This window comes from Schistocerca americana, chromosome 2, assembly GCF_021461395.2.
Source record: "Schistocerca americana isolate TAMUIC-IGC-003095 chromosome 2, iqSchAmer2.1, whole genome shotgun sequence".
Lineage (NCBI taxonomy): Eukaryota > Metazoa > Arthropoda > Insecta > Orthoptera > Acrididae > Schistocerca > Schistocerca americana.
Genome location: NC_060120.1, coordinates 232,054,083 through 232,068,703, shown reverse-complemented (window position 1 = coordinate 232,068,703; position 14,621 = coordinate 232,054,083). Strand labels below are relative to the sequence as shown.

Sequence of the window (14,621 nt, the reverse complement as noted above, 5' to 3'; positions counted from 1 at the left end):
TGAAGACAGAGGTTAGAATATGTGTAACAAACAACTGAGGACGATAGTTGTAAAGATAATGTGTGTACCACACACTTCCATACTGCAGAAGTACAAGAAGCTGTGCTTTGTTGTTTCAAAGAAAATAGCTAACTCTGCAACGAAAAATTAAATGGGTCTGTATCGTGGTATTTTAGTAGAATTCCATAGGCCTATCAGTAAGTAACGAAAGGATTTGATGATCTAGAATCTGTTCAGGCGCTCTTAATTTCCAGAGTTTCCAGTCATGTTGTCTGTTTGTTGTCTGTATGTATGTACCTGTTTGTAAAATTTCTGCATCCATTACGTATTTGCATCTGTCGTTTAGACCGTTCTGCGCAAACGTCGAATCAATTGTCGTAGGTTTCCTGTTTGTAATGTGTATTTTTAATATAGCACAGGTCTTCTTCCACAACCAGTGTGAACCCACATTCCTTAGCGGTCCACATTTAATGCCATGTTTGGTGATAGGAAATTTATTGCCTAGCAAACTGCCTCTGTGGCTCGGCTGGTGACTGAATAAATCTTCTTAGTCACAGGTTGACTAGGTTCGTGGATGGGTTTGGAACATATGGCATAAGGTACCGATTCTTGGGAGGCATTTAAGAACGTACAGCAAAGTGAACTGGAATGATTAATAAATAAAGTGTTACGAAGGACCTTTCATTTATTTTCCAGGAAGCCAGCCACCAGCTGACACTATCCTTTATCATTCTTTCTATTTTCAGTTTTTTTATCATTATGCACCAGTTTTACTGAAATTATGTTTCTACTATCGACGGAAAGTTGTCGTTTTCGCATTTTTCGTCTATATCGCAAGATAAATTTCGGCTCAGCCCGCCTTGCGATGCAAGCTTATGAATGCACACATGTAGAGCTGAGACTCAAATGAGTGACCATGCCGAATGTCAGTAAGAACATGATTAAACGTCCTCCCAGCTGACATTCCGGAGGTGACAAGTGTACCCCCCCTCCCCAGTTTGCAACCCGTTTGCAACAGATAATAGTCATCGTCTCGCCATTCAGTTCGTCCTTAAAGGATAGTTCTAAATTTTAGACCGAAATGCATTTTACTAAAAAAGTAAAAGGCGCTTCGTTCTCCAAGATAAAGAAAGAGAGGTATATTACGGCTGGCCTGCGTACATGTCTCAGCCAAAGTGAGGTTTGGATAGTCGATATTCTGTCTTTGGTGCTAACAGCTACGACGTCCTCTCCTGCCCCAAATTGTTCATCTCAGAACAGCAGTTGCATCCTACGTACTCAATTATTTATGGGATGCGTGCCAATCTATGTCTTCCCCTATAATACCCTCTCATACGATTCGTCTCTTATCCGTTTTTCCCGCCGTCCATGATTAGCGACAAAACAATGCTGTACTCCGAAGATTGTTGTTGTTGTAGTGGTCTTTAGTCCGAAGACATGTTTGATGCAGCTCTCCATGGTACTCTATCATGTGCAAGCCTCTTCATTCGCCGAATAACTTCTGCAAAATGGGTCCTTTTGAACATGCTCACTGTATTCATCTCTCTGACGCGCTCAGTAATTGTTATCCCCCCGCCCCCAAACACACACACACACACACACACACACACACACACACACACACACACACACACACACTTCCTTACAATACTAAACTCATTATCTTTTGACGTCTGAGAATGTGTCCTATCAACCGATACCATTTCCATTCAGCACCTCCTCTATATTATGTGATCTACCCATATAATCTTCTGCAATACTTCATTTTAAAAGTTTCCGTTTTCTTCATGTCTGAATTGTTTATCGCCCACGTTTCACTCCCGACCAGGCTCCAGATATATACCTTTAGGAAACACTTCCTAACACATAAAATTTATATTCGACGATAACAAATTTGTCTTCTTCTAAACCCTTTTCTTGCCATTGCCAGTCTACATTTTATGTCCTGTTCACTTCGTCCATCATCAATTCGACTACATTTCGTTACCCTTTTTCTGCTATTGTTAATGTTCACCTTATATCCTCCTTTCAGGACCTCATCCATTTCGTTCAGCTGCTCCCCCAAGTCTTTTTCAATCGCTGACACAACTACAATATCATCGGCAAACCTCAAAGTTTTTATTTCTTCTCTCTGAACTCTAATTCCTTCTCCAAATTTTTCTTTGTTTTCCTTTACTGCTTGCTCAGCATACAGATTGAATAACATCGGGTACAGTCTATAAACTTGTCTCAGTCCCTTTTCAACCATTGCTTCCCTTTCATGCCCCTCGATTCAAACGTACAATCTCAGATATTTCCTCTTCTAACTGAAGCTAACGTTCGAAGCGAGTTACTTCATTAGGCCACTATTTCTCTGTTTACCTGAGCTAATCTGCTGCTTATGCCGTCCTTGCTTCGTCCGTCATCGAAAAATATCAAAGAAAGGCAGCTCGTTTTGTATTTTCACGAAGTAGGATATGATAAGCCAGTTGGGATATCAATCACAGAGAACTAAGGCGTTTTTCGTTGCAAAAAGATTTTTCGAAATTAGAGTCAGCAACTTTTTCCTTTTAATGCTCTTATATTTTGTTGACTCTCACCTACATAAGGAAAAATGATCATCACAATAAATTTAGATGTTCATTAGTAAACGACCATCACGATTCTCTGAAGACGCAAACTCCGATGTATAAAACAACATCAAACGTCTGACTACTTTAAAATGAGTTAACGGGTTAATTATTTGACGTTAAACTTGCAAGCGGGAAATAGTTTAGGAAAGATCCGAAATTACCTTTAAAGTTTGTTGGAAGTCACTAAGGGCTGTCGCTATCAAACAGCTGAAGAATGCAGTCCAGGTAATATGAGTTTTGTTTTAAGCAAAAGCTAGTTTTGAACGCACCTCAGTGTCTATGAAGTTGTATCTCCTGAGGTAGGTGCCGTACAACGACGTAATTTTTTATACATATGCACTGGTACACGTGGATAGTGCCTACAAAACTATTAACGAATACAGTTAGCAGTAAATCACTAATAAATTTAAACACGATAGCTGATGCTGAAGTTGTACTACATGAATGATCAAAAAGTAGTAAATAATAAACTTTTTCCACATTTTTCGGGGGGCCACTCTGCTACTTCTCATTCCTTTCGTCTTGCCTCGAATTACTTTTAATCAGTATTATATGCTCATGAGACTGTTCATTCCATTCAGCATTTCTTGTAATTCTTCTTTACTTGAGAATCAGAGAATCTTATCATTGATATCCTTTCTCTTTGAAATTTAAGCCCACTCTAGTATCTTTCTTTTTTCCGTCATTGCTTCTTTGATGTATGCACTCAACAGCAGGGCTAAAGACTACAATCCTGTCCTATACCCTGTTTAATCCGAGCACTTCGTTCTTGATCTTCCAGTCTTCTTCTTCCTCTTGATTCCCGCACATATTGTACATTTCCTGCAGCTTACCCCCGTCTCTTAACAAGTTGATTAAGACAACATTTTAAATAGGGCCAGTAATTATGTGGGACATTGAAAATCAAGATTTTTTAGATTTTGTACATGGCTCGAGCAGCATCCGCAGGATGAAATCTTCTTGTAGAGGGCTTTCCTTAGGCACGTGTTGCGTACGTGACGCTAGTGCACTAGCTGTACATTGGTGAGGAATACCAAGTGACAACAACCATGTTGTGTACGTTTAGTTGTTATGGGGACGAAATTTTATATTTGACTGGCACCTTTCTGCTATATTTTAATGTACCTCCGCCACAACATGTAACCCAGTTGTTAGTATTTACTTCTGGAGAAGACGTTTTTGTAAATGTTGAAATCATAGTAAAGGGGTTTTGATAAACGTTCCATTTTGCTACTGTTTTGCCATTTATTATTTCTACAAGATGAATCAAATTTTTGTTGTCCCTGTAAGATGATAAGTAGTCAACCTGCGGCAGGGAATGTGCACCTTGCACCGGTTTAGACATTTAGGAATACAGATTTCTCAGATGTGCTACTCGAAAGTGGAACAGTAAGCGAACAGTGTGAGAGTGGTTTATGTACCTTCTGACAGATATCTAAGTGTGATCTACAGAATAACCATATGGATGTTATTTTGCTTCAAAGAGAGCAGAATTTCTCCACTTCTTCCTCTTCTTCGTCGTCCCCAATTTTGGTATTTCATTTACTGCTGGTAATATTTCCGCAACCTCTACAAACCTTTGTCTTCTTCGATGACCTGTCGATCCATATTCTGTGCACTTCAAGCTGTTCGTTCCATGAGTGCAGAAGGCCTACAACGTGATGAAAGAAGAAGACAGAGAAGTGTAATGAGAACTACGGAACTAAGGAAACCGTCGTCGGGTACGTAACAAAATGAAACACCTGTAGCCGTCGTTCTGATGTTATTTTTTTATATTGCTTCCAATTTTGGTGACTCAGCACACCATCTCCAGGTCTTAACTGACGCTCAGGGGGTGAACTCCGATGGTATACACGGACCCAATAGTGGCCAACACCTATGAACTGATGCCGGTAGAAAGCTGTAACAGCGATGTTGTGACTGCAGCCATCAACTACCAACTCATCGACTTCAGTGGTGACAACTGGGCAAATGCGACAGGGACTTGAGATGAGCGTGTGTTTTGGAGAACGCTCTGGTCGTAACACACACGCCGGGCGTGAGCGTCTCGGCGCTGCAGCGTCGTAATCTCCCGCGACACCTCCCCGCCCCTTCCCCTTCCCCCCCCCCCTGCTCCCCGCCCCGCCGGCACCTCACCCCCCTTCCCCACCCGGGCTCCCCCTGCCATATTTCACGAGATAACGCAGCGTCTCGGGCGCTGCCGGCGGCACGGCGATTGGCTTGCCCCCCTAACAATGAGTGACATCTTATTAATTTTAGTGCGCTTTAGACGCGGCCGACTACAACGGCCATTTTTACCGCGAAGAAAGCAATATTTATGGTCGCTATTACGGGGCGAAGATATGAGTAATCTTTAACGTGTAGCCGCCCGCGCGCGCCTCGGAGAACGCCTCGGCGCATCCGCGCTGCACGACAATACTGATTTATCGCACCTGTAAGAACGGCGCGGCCGTGAAATATGCGGCGACTTGTCAATGCGCAGAGCCGAGGGGCGGCCTACCCCGCGTCCCTCCACGTCGCGAGCCCGGCGGTTGTCGTCTTTTTGAGCAAATATTTCTTCCCCTCGCGTCGGGCGGCGGCTAATTCTGCCGAACAAATAAACTCAGCGCGCGCGCCGGGTTCGATGTTGACGCTTTCTCGCACGACGCTTCTTAATCAATGTCTCCGTTATCGGTCAGCGCAGAAAGCAGACGTCCGGCGAACAACAGGGTGTGCGGCGGATGACAAATAAATTGTTGGGACACTCGTATATCATCGCTCTGTTGTCTCGTGTTATTCTGCGGTAAAACAACAGGTATCGCTCTTCGGCGAGTTACTGAATGTGTGTAGAGCGAGACAGAAAAGATGTGATGAATATAGAGTACACAGGCAATCCACTGAGAAATGAGGCAAAGCAAATAAAAATATTGGAACGCAGGATAATTTAGTTCGCACTGAATAAGATCGCTTGTTTTTTGTGAATCGTATCGCAAACGGACATAGATTTCTTCGTGCCTGTTTGTTTGTGTGTGTGTGTGTGTGTGTGTGTGAGAGAGAGAGAAAGAGAGATAGAGAGAGAGAGAGAGAGAGAGAGAGAGAGAGAGAGAGAGAGAGGGAGGGAGGGAGGGAGGGAGGGAGGGAGGGAGAGGGAGAGAGAGAGAGAGAGAGAGAGAGAGAGAGAGGGGGGGGGGAGGGAGAGGGAGAGATTACAAGATTAAGAAGCGTGCCGTTATTATGCAAGCATCAAAACGTTTTTTAAAGTTCTGAGGATCTCTCTCACAAAAATTTAATGAGGCATATATCTACGTATTCATTATCTGTATTGCGGTAAACTAAATTTTCATAAACGTTTCGCCTACTGGGTCAATGGGAAACCTATTTTTTTAAATATTATACTACGCTAGCTTTTTTTAATAATATTGGATACAATTCGCGTTTACGTACCCAAAGATGCGGTTTGCAAACACACCTGGGAAACGCGATACACACAAAAGTGAATTACACAGGGAAAGGATCGTTTTGAATTCTTTGTCGTTCAAATACAACACAGCGGGGAGAAAAACCAAATGAACAAGCGAAAGTCTGTTGCAGATATTTAGTTTTTGGAGGCTACTTTTGCGAAATGTTTCGCAAGGAACACTGACCTTCAGTATGTTACCTACACTTCCACGAGATATCACAAGCAGTTAAAAAGGTAACTTGGTCATTCACTAAGTGGCCGGATAAAAATACTGCCAGTGATGTTCATAAAACAAGGTACGCATCACTTTACCTAGTGTTACTTGTCAAAAACCATTTTCAGTGTCTCGAACGACCTACGAAATATTTAATGTGTCCAAAAAACCCTGTAAGAGATGACAAAATGGGTTACGATATCTATGAAGTGGGCACAAAACAAACCCAGTGATTTATAATCCGTTCTTTCTTCCTGTGCTGAGGTACAGATCTTGAGCATTATCAAAGATTCCCAAAACGAATACGCCGTCTTGCCTGCAGTCGCGTTGTCATAGTCTTTTACAAACTTGAGAACTTTTTATTCAAGTCCCTAGCTATATCTTTATTGTACGTACTCTAATCAACGTATAGTTCGCATGGGACTTCCCGTGTGGTGTATGCGTCCTACAGACATAAATCAGTTCATTTTTAAAAATTTCTTCGTCTGAATCCTCAACTGTCTTTCAAAACTTTGATCAGTGTGAGAGACATAACGTAATGGAACAAGAGGTAGATGAAGCTGGATGAAAAGATCGGTATCGCAGAAGGGAAATACGCCGACCTAAGGCTTCAAGTGTAAAACAGTACGAAGAAGAAAAAGTAGTTGAATTATAATAACCGATCAGTATAACGCTTCACACTTTTGTAGTCTCACCGCTGGATACGAACCATTCTAAATGGCGCCTATTTTCTTCGTTTGTTTCAATATTTCGTGTTACAGGACCCTGATTTTTTACTAAATACACCGTATGTTTTTGCTCTGTAATGTCCCAAACAGTATAGTAACCTTATGTTTGAAGTACGCTAGACGACCTTAAACAAAGAGGAAACGCAGTTGTGAATAGACAAGCACGTGCGTGGGCTCCACCACGTCTACACCTGGAACCAAGTATTAAAACACTGTTGCATATGCGTAATACTCGTATTTCCTAAATTACAGGTACAACATTGTAATCTAACGTCTATTTCAAATCGTTTAACATCGGGTTGACCGGCAGTTACTCTCGGGATGATGAGGGAGGACAGTTACGGTGATACGGAAATTAGGGTTTTGATCGTCTTCCAATTATAGATTCCGCACTATTCTAATGAAGTCTATGAAAGATGTAACACTGACGTATATACCCCTCATTATGTCAACATAAAATATTTTCTCTAGGGGTTGTGATGGATATTCTGTTGAAATTATTTTAAACTATTGATGTAAATAGTAAATGACTTTTTCTTACAGATTTAAATTACTTTCATTTAGTAAAATTTTATGCCCCTCACAGATGTCAATCAGCTAGTTAGGTCTGTATTACTCATCTTGATTTCCGATGAGTCTGTTAAATGTATGACCACGCACTAAGTTTTATAAATGATATCATGAAAGTACCCAGTCCACTGTCAAAGACTTTTTGCAAAAAGCATTTTATAATAATATGTGACATAATTTTATCATAGTATAATAAAAGCATTACACGAGTAAATATGTGAAAGGGCTATTGTAGTAGCAATAAATTTCCGTCAAGGGGTTTATTTTATTTTTATTTCATAAAACCACCGAAAAATTATAATTTAAAATTACAGATAGTAAGGACTGGGTAAAGTGACGATAATGGTCTATAGTGACGGATCAGCCTATAGCGACGATTACCGGGAAATCCCCTGAAATTATTTTGGTGAATCACTAAAACCTCTATGGATCTACCTGGTAAAAATCTTGAGTCGTCATTCAGCAATAATATTTCGGTAACTCACAATAACATCGATCTGGTTTAAACTATCTTCGATAGAAGAAAGAGCACAAAAGATTTTCCAGACCTTCCGCTTGAACTAGAAAATGTGTCACTGTTATTGGCAATTTTCAGTTCCTTTGGAAGTCTTAAGAAAAAAGTAAAATATAACTTCCTGAAGTCAGAGAACGACATGCTCAACAATTTCTAGTCGTTTCTTGTTTCCACTGAAGTGTGTACATTGTCAACAACAAATCTGATTAACAAATTAAATGCAATATGAAAAAGTTATAGCTGGTACCTTAGTACTGACTTAATCGAGCAGCATAGTCAAAACGATTTGTGAGAAGAGTGTGTAAAATAATATTTATAGTTCATAAACTTGTTGCTTATGTGTTATTGAGGTATGAGCCCTTAGAAAAATACAGCAATTTATTAAGTATAAAGGCACAATTAGTAGATTCTCTGTAATAAACAACGTAATTAGAGAAAACTCTCGTTTGAGATTAGAACGAACAAATTGTTCGTGTTTTGCCGATATTTAGAACTGCTTCCTTACTGTCGCATTTTATACACAGACCATTTTCCAGTAAACTGATGTCCTGTCATTGTAAATGAATCGATTCAAATAACAGTACAAAGAAATAATTTCGAGTAAGATACAAATAAACAGTCTTCTTTTTAAGACACCTTCATACCGAAGGGACAACAAAAAACCGAAGCAGGTTAATACAATGCTTGAGTTACAAGTTACTTACATTACTATGTAATGCCTCGGGCAAATATGTAGGTCTGATTGAAATATTTCGAAAATCACTAATGAAACTGTGTTTAACACATAAAACTATAACTTTTAACGATAACACGGAGAACTATTGATCAGTGTTCTAAATATGACAGAAGTTCCAGTCAACTAGCAATATATAAAGAACCTTCTCCGTTGAAGCGGATTTATGTCACTTAGCACAGAGATGAAAACTATTTTTTCTTGTACAAGCTCTTCCTTCACACAGCTTATCACAAGATCAAATAGCAAAAGAATATTACAATGCAGAAACGAGATTTGATGTCAAGAACAAGAAACCAAAATACCTTAATTTTCCACGCATACTATTATTACATGCCGTTGCTTTACAGCCATTTAAAGTTAACATAGAAATTTAAAAATTCTTTTCGCCTTTATCTTATCTTGAATCCGTAATAAGACACTTTGATAGCGTAAGAAAAGATTCGACAAAAGCGTCGTATTTGCTTATTTGAAAAATATTTGTTTGCGAATCCTCAGAAAATTTAAATAGAAGAAATAAATCATAGCAGGCTTATCCTCGACAAATTAAATCAATAGAGTACAGGCAACTGGTCTGGTCAAATAGTATGTTTCGAGGCACAGATTTTCGAATTTCTTATTGTGTAAGTATGTAAAAATCCGCATAATGTACTACAGTACGAAATTTAGCTTTTATAATGCAAATATGCGCCTTGTCTTCTCAAACTGCAATTTCAATTAATGTTATTCCCAATAACTTACCTGACAATATTGTGTTGTTCGAAGAAGACACATCGCATAAAAATTTTTAGTGCAAATTAATTTACACTGCTACAAAGTCCTTGGACAACAACGACATAACATAACTTAGAGGCTATAGTCAAAGATATTGAACAGAACACCGCAGCGAATAATATAGTTCAGAGAGACCACCAAACCAACTACTCATGTCACTGCAAATTCTCATGTTTCGTCAGATTTTCTGCCTGCTACAATCTACTACCTGTTTTTCATTTTATCCACTTTACCAACTCTAACCGTGAATATCAGATAAAACCATAAATAGGGTCAAACAGGGGTGAACTAATAACAACTATAATGACGCTGAGAAACAAAATAAACTGAACTTAACGAACCTGAACCTTTCAGAGTGGAGTAAATAGTGTCCAACGAGTCAAATGTCAGTGTAATTTTAACCTGCTGTTTCTATATGACAGTGAAAACAGTTAATGCCTTTTAAAAAATATTTTGTTAAGTTGTGAAAATGATAGATTAACTCTTTGAGGATCGAGGTGTCATAGTTCTCTGCCTTTTGACATTTGTGGGTTTTATGGCAAGTGCAAGAATACAAAATTTCGTTTACAATTATTTCAACTAAGGTTGTATAATATATTCCTTCTTTCCCAATAAAAAATCGTTCGGCGCCTATTCTCTGAAAACAAAGCCCGAGCAGCAGTTACTCAGCGATATAAGCAGGATATTTCGCACACTCAAAATCAAATGTAAACAAGATTTTGATTGCACAGTTTTGACATCTATTGTCCATAAATATACTCAACAAGCAAAGACCCAAAACATGTAAAGTATCATCGTGGAAGAAAGAGATAGCCAACCATCATTAAGGTGTCACAGAGCGTAACTAGGATCCAGGATAGAGAAAAAAACGAAGAACGAAAAAAGTGAATAATTTGTTCTACTATTACAATGCGAAGTAAGATTACAATCCATGGTTCATTACGCAACTTTTAGTCACTTTTCAGTGGTTTGCAATATGTACGTGTGGGTATGCGTAATATATTAGTACTTGCGGAAGAATTGTAACCGCTCTATATTAAACTTTCGTTGCAACACACTTTACCAGAATAACAGTTTTCAAAGACATTCATCTTACGGGAAAGCAATTATTTCTCACTCGCTACAACAGCTGAATAACAAAATTAGTTCCCTGCTCTGAGTAATGAAATTCACCAACATTGACAGCGAAACGCTATCGCAGTTTTACAAAGAAAATAGAATGCCCACTCTAACGTTTTTGATCAATTATTGACATAAATACCAAGTAACAGATAAATTGCGATATCATGCACATAAAACTGCTGTACTTAATGACAGTTCTTTCGCAGGGGGAACTTTCGATGTATATTAAAAGACATGCTAAGCTGACCACTGGCCACAGACTCAAGACACATGTCTCTCAACAGCATTCAAAATGCGAAAGAAGTGATTTCAGTATTATACAATCACGTTTGTGAACAGGAGTAGTATAAACAGTATAGCTGAGTGTGGGCTGATGGAAATGTCTGGTACAGAATATAACACCATTCAGCTCATCCGAAAGACATAATCATTACTCCAAGAAAAGTTATTATTTCTCTGAGAAAAAGCTAATTTTCAAAACAATGGAATATTTAGATTCAGTTAGTGTGCTAGTAAAATATTTATCTGGCAACTTACAGCATGTCCACTAACTTCATGTACACGGAAGCGGAAAGTTGTTACGTAATCTGGCCGGCTGATTGAAATACTCGTCAGCCACGAAAAACATCTGTTTCAGATGATCAGTGAAGAAAAACTATGCTCACAGCGTGAAGAAAAATACAGCTACTACAGCACTACACGGAATGTTTTGCAACGAGAAAGACTGATTTCTGAGCTTCAGAAAACGATCACCTGCGTCAATTTTACCGTGGCTATATAAGATCGAGGTATAAATAACAGCAAACTACACGCCTTAATCACAATTTAAAACATTACCTCCACAAAACTTCGTTTTAGGCTTGATGTGACATCATCAAGTGTGGTTTTTTTTTATACACTCTCATTTAATATCCGTGTAAATTATATTAATGTGGCACTTTGCCCAGAAATAATAACCTCATAAAATATCAACATGTGTGAAAAATTCTGATTTACGTGTTTTAAACTCTTTATACAATGTTATTATACTTCGGTTTCACAAACTTTGATCGAAATTGTTGTAATAATCAATGCCTGCAGTGACGTTACAATCTGAAACCAGTTAGTTGTGTGTTCGCCTACGAACAGAATACATCAATTAATGTTAAACTTCTAATGAAACGCGGACATTACATACTCAGTGAGTGTTGTGCTCACTATTACATTTCCAGTGCTTGCTACACGTGAAAAAAATAAAGTTGCTCCTTTGACTGAAGAAAATATTGGTGGTACACCATATAGTTATCAACTGGGTAAATACGTTCACAGGTTAGATAATACCTAGGGCACACCACTTCGAATAGGATACTGTCTAGCTCCTCAACCGAGAAGAGCTATAATGTTGGAGTACGTTTTTTTGCAGTCGCAAAAACAATAAACATGACCAGTACTTTCATATTATTTACACAAATGACGCCAAACGGTTGTACAATCAGCCAATGGAACACAGCCAATGGAGATGGACCATGTGATGATGAAGTGCACTCATGTTTATTATTTTTAAATTTTGACATAAGAAACAACACAAAACTTTCGCTATGATCCACTTGAAAACGGGTAGATGCCTATGTTAGATCCTTCGATTTTATAAATAATTTTAACCGAATAAAAAAGCGGATAACTAAAACCAGCCGCTTATGAATTATTGTTCATTCACATTCATATATTGTTTTTCGGGCCATCTTAGCCTCGTCTTCAGATGAGGCGTGCAGAAATTACAGATTTATTTTTGTTCTGTTATACTGAGTGCTGGGTACTGGATTCCAGCAATGTATGATAAATATTTCAGAATCGATTGGCCGCAAATATCTGTCTTTCTATTCAATTAACAAAGAGATTTATTGCGCAATATTCATAATGGTAAACCTTAATAACCATAATAATTTTAAGTCACAAGTATAATGATGATGTATTTTGAAAAACTTAGCATTTGGCTGTTTCGCAAAACACCTCAACATAGCTCCTACAAGAGATCAAAATAAACAGAAAATATGTCCTGCATGATCAGATACTTTGGAAATAAAATTTATGTATACACTGTGTGACTGCTACGATTGGTCACAGTCTACTGTTTGTCATTTTCAGTATTTATGTGTGAAATGTAAGGCCATGTATGTACTTACTCTTATATTCTGTTATTGGATAAACAAATCTACTACTTTGTGGATGTTATTTAATTCACATCACTGATTTCGAAATTATAATTTCGTCTTCAGATGACCCTGAGATTGACAGTTACAAGCACAACTGAAGATAAAATTGTATTATTTCGAAATTGATCATTTTAATTAAATACTAACAATAAAGTAGCTGAACAAAGAATAAAATGACTGCATACTGATTTAACAGTGTACCAAGTACAAGCATAACGCGTTTCAGAAGTTTATTCTCATTTTGAAGTTCAACCACTTACATTAGTATTTCATGTGACGTGTGTGCGTGCATTCTGCAATCGAAAAACATGAATCTTCTGATTAGGATGTTAAAAGTCAGAACGTTTATATTTTATGGTAGCGGTCAAACGATAAAAAGACACCTGCAGGGCCACAGAGACAGGAAAACATGCACACAGGCATCACATACAACACCCATCCAAACAGTTGCACCGGAAAATAGAATAAATGCTTGAGACCTGTCGTGCTATTTGTGAACAAGAAAGGTAACTATAGTAGTGTTTTAGTATCATTAGTGACACAGTTTGAGGCTTTCTTAAAATGTCGATTATGCTGAATGACGGTGTTCTAACGACGCACAACTGAAGCACCTTCAGCTTCCATCAACTAAAAATCACACCCACACGAAAAAAATAATAAATACAAAACGAGACTTACCTTTCTTGGGCGAGCCACCGTCCGAGCCGCTGTCCTCGCTGTGCCTTTGGTGATGGTGGTGGTGGTGATGGTGGTGGTGTGGATGGTGGTGACGCAGACCCCGGGGGTCCACAGGATCGCGCGCACCTGGCGGTGACACCACCAGGGAGGCGGCGAAGCGGTGCGCCGGCCCCGGAGGCAGGAAGCCGAAGCCGAGCCCGGGGACGGGAACGGGCAGCGCCAGGTGCGCCGCTGGGTGTCCGAGCGGCGCGTGGAACGCCGCCCCTGGGCCCGCCGCCCAGCCGCCGCCGCCTCCGCCCCCGGCGCCCGTCGCCCCCGAGGACGAGGCGGACGCTGCGGCGGCCGCCGCGGCCGCGTACAGTTGCAGCGGGGGCGGCAGCGCGCCCGCCGCCGACTCGAGCACCATGCCGCCGCCGGCGCCGCCGCCCGCGGTGCCTACGGCCGTCTGTCGCAGCGCATATCGGCTCGGCAGCAGCGCTCAGCTTCTCCAGAACATTTGCGCAACGACAATCCCTCCAACGCACCTTTGATCTCCTCTCGGCTAATTCCAACACACCGATTATTACGTCACAGTCACAAAGAAAGTCTTTGTATGCCGCTCACTCCTGCAACGCCACTCCTAAAACTGCGATTGTCTCATTCGATAAAGTCCCATTTGATGCAGTCCAATTTGACCCTGAGCCATTTGACCTTGCCCCATTTGACGAGACCCAGTTTGACTCAGCCCCATTCGACGCTGCCCCATTTGATTCTGCCCAATTTGACGCAGTCCTTTTCGACTCTCCCACCGTTCGTCCCCTCCTGCTTCGCCGATGGCTGCAACTACTTTCCGGGCAACACCCACAACACTCAGCTGACCGGTTGCAGCACTGCACTCACACACAGTGGCCGGTGACCCCGCGCGCGTGCCGGACAGTTGGCAACAGTGCACGCGCACCAGCTGTCTCTCGTCGTGAACGGTGCTCGGCGCTCAGAGCTCGGGCGCGAACAGCAGGTACTGCTGCAGACAACCCGGGCCGCCGCAGGGGAAGCCGCCTTCCCCTCT

At 40.4% G+C, this 14,621-nt stretch overlaps 1 protein-coding gene across 1 annotated transcript in view; it reads right to left on the bottom strand.

The window, feature by feature from the left end:
* LOC124593914 (homeobox protein unc-4 homolog) overlaps window positions 1-14,621 on the bottom strand; it is a 674,879-nt gene that overhangs the window by 486,736 nt on the left and 173,522 nt on the right. The window contains exon 3 of the mRNA XM_047132264.1: window positions 13,577-13,840. Coding sequence (XP_046988220.1) covers window positions 13,577-13,840 — 264 coding nt within the window. The remainder of the gene's footprint in view (window positions 1-13,576; window positions 13,841-14,621) is intronic.